This window comes from Dreissena polymorpha, chromosome 7 (assembly GCF_020536995.1).
Source record: "Dreissena polymorpha isolate Duluth1 chromosome 7, UMN_Dpol_1.0, whole genome shotgun sequence".
NCBI lineage: Eukaryota > Metazoa > Mollusca > Bivalvia > Myida > Dreissenidae > Dreissena > Dreissena polymorpha.
Window position 1 is genome coordinate 99340540 of NC_068361.1, and position 8252 is coordinate 99348791.

General features: G+C 33.2%; 1 protein-coding gene and 1 long non-coding RNA gene across 2 annotated transcripts; both read right to left on the minus strand.

The window, feature by feature from the left end:
- Window positions 1-250: 250 nt before the first annotated feature.
- Window positions 251-6650, minus strand: LOC127837959 (receptor-type tyrosine-protein phosphatase epsilon-like). The gene is made up of 14 exons (XM_052365434.1): window positions 6580-6650; window positions 6336-6372; window positions 6052-6149; window positions 5716-5841; window positions 5372-5517; window positions 5102-5237; window positions 4737-4886; window positions 4286-4382; window positions 4116-4177; window positions 2669-2800; window positions 2188-2301; window positions 1906-2060; window positions 1525-1663; window positions 251-1385 (listed from the first exon to the last, which is right to left on the minus strand). Exons 3-14 carry the CDS (start codon window positions 6112-6114, stop codon window positions 1314-1316), a joined length of 1392 nt encoding a protein of 463 aa, XP_052221394.1. The 5' UTR covers window positions 6115-6149; window positions 6336-6372; window positions 6580-6650; the 3' UTR covers window positions 251-1313.
- Window positions 6651-7510: 860 nt separating this feature from the next.
- Window positions 7511-8241, minus strand: LOC127837984 (uncharacterized). The gene is made up of 3 exons (XR_008029579.1): window positions 8056-8241; window positions 7777-7906; window positions 7511-7644 (listed from the first exon to the last, which is right to left on the minus strand). It is a non-coding gene; the product is annotated as an uncharacterized LOC127837984 (long non-coding RNA).
- Window positions 8242-8252: the final 11 nt, after the last annotated feature.

The window sequence follows — 8252 nt, forward strand, 5'->3', positions numbered from 1 at the left end:
AGATTTGTAACTGACCAATCTCAATGTAACTAAATGTATTAATTAAGATAAAGCAAAGCGTTAGATACGTTTTATTAAAAAAGAGTATATACACATATTGATGCATATTGCATCAGATTTTCGGATTATTTTTTAAGATATTTTTATTGTTTTAACATCAATAGTATATGAGATATTTAAACATATAGACCAGTTGAGTGTGTCAAAGATTTTTCAATCCTAATTCACAAATGAAACAATTTTCAAACAATCATTTTAAGACTTTATTCAAGTTTAAAATACCACTTTATGTTTTAATCTAAACACCTGTAGTGTTGGCTCAGTTAATTGTTCTAGGACGACACATGTTGTTATGCAACAAAAATGATAACGATATAAAGATATTTTGATCATAATTCATGATTTTTAGGATATTTTATCATTTTAAAGGAGTGTTGTGTGACTGTCTTGCATTGATTTGAATGAATTTGTTTTACGTTTGATAGAGTACTTAATCAAAAAGTCAAGCTTTATGGTAAATAAACTATTAAAGTCGCTTTATTTTTTAAGTCACACATGTTTGTATCGTTAAACGAATGGATTATGAACATGACACATTGACCACAGATATATTTACAAGGCGATGATTAGGTTAAATAATAACGAAAGTAATTCATACAAAATAAACTGTCAAACAAAGCAGGAACTATAACTGAAAATTTACAAACACTGTAAGCAAAGCAAACGCTAAACAAATTTTAAAGAGTTTTCAAATAATATTGAGTAAATTGATTAATCCAAATTGACAAAAATAAAAAAGCACGTATTACATTTTGCAACCTATAGTTGATAAAACGACATTTCATTGAGTATAGTTAAACATCAACACAATTTATATTCTTTGCATTAATAATACAAAATAAGTATACAGTAGTAAGCATGATAGTATATTTTCAGTACAAAGTCCTTTATTCATGCCAGGTGATCAATAGCCGAACTATAACTATATTGCATGGCAATATATGGAGATTGAATTAGATGTTTAGACCTAAACCATTACATCGCAACAAGGTATTAAATATAACCTACATCAGTGCATTCAATCGGAAGAAATTAAGTTTTATAGTATCGACACCAGGTCTATACACTTCAAAACTAGTTGCAACAATGTCTATACACACATATTTAGACAGTATGAATAAAACCCATATTATATGAATAATGCAACTCATGCAAACATCAGACGAAACAAATTCGTAACAAATTGATACATGTTCCTCATCGGAAGTAACAACGAGTCTATATACTGTAGCACATTATATGGCATTGTAACATTAATAGTTCTGATAAACCCCTTTTTGCTGAACATAGTCCAATATCACATCATAGCAGAACTTGAACTGCATCTGCAAAAGACAATATGTCATTGTAAAAGTAGAGCACGTTTCGTAAAGTGTATAAACATTCATTAATTAACTGGGTTTCAACTACTTTCTTAACTACACAAACAATCCGTGTACTTGCAAGTGTATCAAGTAAACATACCATGCTGCGGATGAGAAGGCTTTTTCCGTACATCATTGTCTTGACTGATTGTAAAATGTTGATCTGCCCATTCTGTTGTAATATGCGATAAATCTCGTTCAATAAAACAGCAACGACTCCGCATTTCTGGAATCCACCGCTGCAAGTCATCGATTATCGGAAATAACGTATACATTTGAACAATACGTGTTTCAAACGCTTAAGAGACAAAAGGAATGCATGTACACCTTAGTTTTTAATAATTAATATTTCGGGTTGGTATTCGAAAAATATTACATGTTTACCAGCATACAACATTAGAAATTTCCAATATATAACATTTCAATAGGTAGGTATACGAGCTTGTTTTAACAACAAAATATGTCAACTAGCTCTACGTACTTGTCTAGTATCACTATTGGGGTGTCGTCTGACATTTCAGGCTGCCAAGTTTGCACCGCCTCTATCATCTCAAGCACTTTTGTCCTGTCTGTCGGTATATCTACTCCTTTCCACGAAGACAGCACGAAGTGTTTTATGATTTTGTCGCGGCAAGTCTATTGTTTTGTATTTAAAGGAGAGAGTTATTTTCAAAGTAAATAATAGCAATAATAGAAAAAAAAATGTTATAATTGAAATAAGTTTTAAAAAAACACGATTAAATAATTATTATCTTCAATGTACCTCCTGTGTCATGGAATAAGTCATTTCAACAAATCCATTTTGTTTTTCCTCTTTCATAACATATGTGCCTTTTGTTGCATGTTCCCTGTCTTTTCTGTCTATTAGTATATGTTTCTAGCGATGTAAATAGAAAGGCTAATAAATATGTGTATGGAATAAATAACATCATTATATATATATAAGAAAATCATATTATTATTAATTACTCGGGCTCTTAGTGACGCCTTATGGTGTGATACAAGGTCAGTAAATTAATATTAGGCGAGAGCGTAGCTCGGCCATACATAAATACACTAACGTGTATCACATAGTTCGGAGATAAGAAGTCGCGTAACGAATTTAACTTTTTGTTTCAGTGAAAAGGTCCATTTTACCCCGAAACGAACACAAAAATAAATTCGATAATTATCAAGGCATGCTTAGTAATGCCAAAAGTTGTTTGTATAAAATGACTTTTTTTAAAAACAAAAATAAATATTACCAGTTCAATGTCATCCGATGAAAGATCAATCACCGTTATAGAGCCAAGCTGTTCAAGACGTGACCAAAACATTGCCAGCTGTTTCTCAGTTGGTTTGGGTAGCACAATCATACCCGTCTTTTCATTGAATGTCTGTGCAATATACGTACATTACTGTAAACGTTTCACATTTTATAAATAAGTTCATCAATCACATTAAAGCATTTTCCTTTCTATCGATACGCTTTATGAAAAATGAAACAACACCATAATGTAAATCTCTACCAAATATGACAACCTTAGATTAAATCGATAACAGTGTTTATTACCTCACCTGAGCACAACGTGCTCGTTTTGAGCTCTAGTGAACACTATAGAAGTCACTTTGTTTGTCCAATCTTCATGAAACTTCGTCAGAACATATGTGATCTTGTGATAACGGGATATAGTTCGAAAATGGTTTCAATCTGTTTCAAACATGGCCTCTGGGGGACTTTAAAATTGCCCTTTTGGCTTAAGTTAAACATTGGTATCACTTTAGAAGTCATATTTATTTTCTAATCTTCTTAAAACTTGGTCGGAACAGGTGTTGCAATGCTATCTCAGCTGTGATGTAAAATAGTTCCGGTTTATTTAAAACTAGTGTACTCATTGGGGCATTGAAGTTTTCCTAATATAACTAAAGTAAAACCTTCTTAACAATCTTGATGTTAGATGTATTGTCAAAGCGTCATGAAACTTGGTCAGAACAGTTTTTTATGATATTTAGCCAAGTTCGAAAATGATTCCAGTCTGTTAAAAACATGGCCACCAGGGGGCGGGGCGATTTTCCTTATATGGCTTTAGATAAACTTGTTAACGCTCTGTTGGCCAATGCAAGTGTCCAATCTTCATGTAACCTAGTCTGAACATTTGTCCCAATAAAATCTCGGCTAAGTATGGATCTGGGTCACGTGATTTAAAAAACTTGGTCACTAGATTAAATCTAAAAAAACATTTTATTGACACTCTTGAGGTCGCATTGTTTGTCCATTCATTCTGCAATTTGGTCAAACACGTGTTCTTATATTTGATACCTCAGATATCTCAAGTTCGAAAATAAAAATGTGATAAGAAATTATATATGTATGTGTTTATGAAGTACTTTTGTTATTCTCAGAATAGTTTGGTTCCTTCGGGTCTAAGGTGAGCACCTTACGGTCCATGACCCTTTTGTTAAACCACTTTCTCGTTTATTCAAATTCAATAGCATATTCTATTGAATAAGATGAATTAAACGTTTAATTTATGTGATGTTTAAATGCAAATAACAATAACTCGTATGTGTTGTTTCACATAAAATATCAAATATGCTACATTAAACGTTTTACATTTGGGATCCCTGAAAACAATAAAACTTAAACCAAAGAACCACATCATCAATTTACATCAACTTAAATAAATGAAAAGGTATGTAGAATTAACGTACCGGGAGATAGATTTCAGCTGGCGGTTCACTCCTCCTATAATGTTGGCGTCGATATGCATCTACTGCAAATTAAAAGAAAAATATGTATACTTCATAACACATCACATTATGTGGATATTTAAGAAAACATAGTGTGTGTTTTTGTTTCAAAAATACGAAACGCGTCTTACTTTCAGCCACGTGTGCCCCAATGTTGCCATATTCTGTCTCTTGGCTGGCCACTAGTTGCAAATGTCCCTCATTACTTTCAACACTACGCATACACAACTAAAATCAAAATTGTACAGCCCTTGTATTGAAAACAAATCCGGCAAAATACCTTATTAGCAGGCCGGCGACATGCAAGTTTAATTTGTACAAGTCCTTCATAGCCCGAAACACTTTCGCCTTTCAGTATTGTAATCATAAAACATCTGTACATTTATCCCATATGTTAGTTATTATTTTTCATTATAGTGTGTGTGTTGAAGTTTGTGCTATTAAGAAAAGTGTGCTCTTATTACATATAATTATATACGTCTTGTTTTGTAATAAGTCATTGTACTTGGAAAAAGGGCGGATGGAAAAGGGGTGGACAATGATTTTGAATAAAGGATACTCATTTATTTATATCTATTTTACTTCGAATTGTTTTTCCAGTCTTGTAGTTGTCAAAATACTGTCTTCTACAATCATGAACTGGTGGACACTTTCAAACTGTCTGGTCATCACGTGGTGTGTCCCAATCAGGAGAGCTTCCGCCAGGGCCTCGTGTAGGTAAGTGTATTGTTCCTGTATATAGACTAGTACAGTATTGGTGCAAAAAGTTGCAAAACTACAATACGGTTGTGAATGGGCCTTCATCAATGCGTATTTGTCATAAATATATATCAGGTACGTCCTTTATTTATTATAAACACTTTGAAGGCAACATATGTTCAACACCATCACAGGCGCAAATATTTGATAATAAGATATTGATCGTTTAAAAGTACATATCAATTTACCTTTGTCTGGACCATGCTAACCCTTTGTTCGCGCAACGCTTCGACAATCTGGAATGGTCTGACACAGTTTTCAAGTTGTGCTTGTGAAATAAGATTGTCGAGAGCAATAAATGTTCCTGTTCGCCCAACACCAGCGCTGTAAATACAATACGAAATCTTCAGCGCAGTTTATCGAATGTTAAATGTAGCATAATTTCGTTTACTTGCACACAACCCGGATCTATATCAATAAACATCAAAGATCGTATGTTTGAACTGATACTGGTTTACCTGCAGTGAACCAGAATGGGTGAAATGTGCTCTTCCTGAGTATCCACCGCTCTCCAGAAGTCTACAAGACACCAGGCCGTGTCGGGAACACCTTTGTCTGGCCACGATTTAAAATGAAACTGCTTGACCACCCTGGTATCACGTCCCTGTTGACCTCAATACAGTCAATACATACTTACAAATACCGAAAATATTAAAGTGAACGAAATCAAACAAAATAATGAATGATCAAATTAATGTTTTCAAATATTTAATACTCGTTTGATACAACAAGTTTGTGCAAATAAAAAATATAACCGCCTTTTGTAGACCGGGTGCGTTAACCATAACGAATTAAAACAGACCTTTGTGATTGTGAATGTCCTGATGTTGTAATCAAACATCTCCTCGACATCAACGTACTTGACGTCAATTCGTCCGTACCTGCACACACCGTTCAGTTCCTCGGGCCAATATTGCAAGCATTTCATCTGCATTATAATATGTTTTGTAAAGCACTCCTAACTTGTGTTTTATCGTACGAGATACAATATCAATGAGTCTCTAGCAGTCTTATACGTTTGTTATAATTGTCAACATGTATATCAACAATTATCACATATGAAGCACTATTTTTATGCTTATGTTTTTATTTTAAATTACATGAACTGTAAACAAAACATCAGGTATAAAGTAAATACCGTTCCTGTTTCAATCAAATTCGTCAGCATCACAATCTTGTCTAAACTCTGCTGCCATATCATACGCCATAAGTCCTCTAAATTTTTCTCCGTTGAACCTTTATTAACGAGACTTTAAAATATGTGAGTTATGCTAACCGGTGAGTTTAAATTGATACACTATAATTTGCAAAATGTTTTTTTACCGAAAAGCAGAAATTTGCTTTACTAAACAAACGAAAGATACGCGGAATATACTCTAGTATGATGTGTGTTTTGTTCAATAATTACGATGTTTTACTTACCCTGAGAAGCGATGAATTTCTTTGCCTTTTCAAAGCCCTATATTTAAAAAAAATCTAATTTAAGTATTCAATTACTTTAAGTGTTCTAATGTTCATATTTCAGATTATTTTGTATTAATAAAATTATCTTTTAATGTTATTGATCATGCGATGTCTTTAACAATTCAGATGAAAAGAAAATCATGAAAAGAAAATCATATCCATGTTTGTGATTACACTGATATAACCAAACTAAAACGTTTACGTGTATATAGCTAGCGTTGATGTATTCAGATTCTCCATCGAACTCTATTGTCAAGGGCACACGGTTATAGTCGTCTGAAAACAATTGAGCGAATGGTATATCATTAAGGACCGTTACGTAATAAGACGAATTTTTGGTCTAAAACTACACATATATGATTATTGTAAGTGCTGCTGAAACAATGACATTAAATGTATATGACGATAGTGTATTTTGATTAATTTACCTTTAAAATATTGAGTAACTGGACCTGACAAATTCCAAATAAAACTTAACGTACATGCATACATCTGCTTGTAGCGATTCCTGCCTTTGTTTTCTTCGGAAGTTGCTATGTCGTGCCTATGGATAAGCCCGCTTCTTAATTTCTTAAATATAATAATTTTATTGTTACGATGAGGTTTAATAATGAAACATATAACTGATTATTAAAAGTTTATATTTGGACTTTTTCTTACTTTAAATTCTTCTTCAAAGAATGTTGAACCACTTCGCAATTTATCGTGGATGTAGTCCCAGAGTTCATGAATTTTTATTCCACGGCTAAGTGTCTTAAAGCTGTAGTAATCATGGTCATCACTTTGGACGGGATTCTCTTTACCAGACAATAAACTGCTGGCATCTACAATTTCAGTAGAAATTTTTAAAACATTTTGCAAAGAACAAATGTTATGCTCTATATAACATATTCACATGCTTGTTTATGAAAATTAAACGTTTATTTGCATATTCGTGTACGCCCTATTGTGCTTTTTGATAGTATGTGCCACCTTATATGCGCAATTCGGCGTTCATCGTTTATTTTCCGAAATGTTAATGATGATTTCCACTGATCGATACGTATTCTTAGTTTCGCTTATACATTTATTCATCTTAAATGAAACATATAAAGTTATGCGCAGTTATATTTCAAAAATATGTTCACGTATACTTGTTGAAGCGACTTTCGCTTTGTCTTCTACGGAGACGTTTTTACCATCATTAGCCCGATCGAGATGATCAAATCTCGTATAGAAACTTGTCTCTATCTTTGCCGATGTAGATATTTTAGTATGACATTCTTTACTGAAATTAAATCAATAATAAGATCTGACAGGAATGATATTATTATTTAACAATGGACTAAATAAAAGTCCGCGACTAGATATTACTTTGTATTGTAATATTATAATATTGTTACATGCAAAAGTAACTTACGCATGTAGCTTTTGCCGCCTGCAATATAAGGTTAATAAAGTCATTCCTATTATAATAACAACAGCTGCGACGCAACCGCCAACTATTCCAGCCACGTTTACGGTACTACTTTCTCCTATCTGTTTGTGTTCTGAAATTGAACAATATATTTATAAATTGGTACTTAACATATGAAACCTGCTTTATATTTCCTCTCTTGTATGCATGCGCGAGTTCTGTGAAGGTAAGGAGAAGTTTCGTGAAGCATTCACGGTTAATATTGAAACAATACTTTCTTACGTGTACAGAAACCATTTTCCATCTTGAATCCATCGTGGCATTGAAGAGACATTAAGCAGGATCCATTGACGTGATGGCACGTGTCGCAGTGACAGTTCATAGAGCAGCTTTGCCCGTAGAAGCCAGATTTACAGGCAACAATAAAAGGAATATAATGCAAATAGTAGTATGCGATAAAAATTATCTACACACCATGG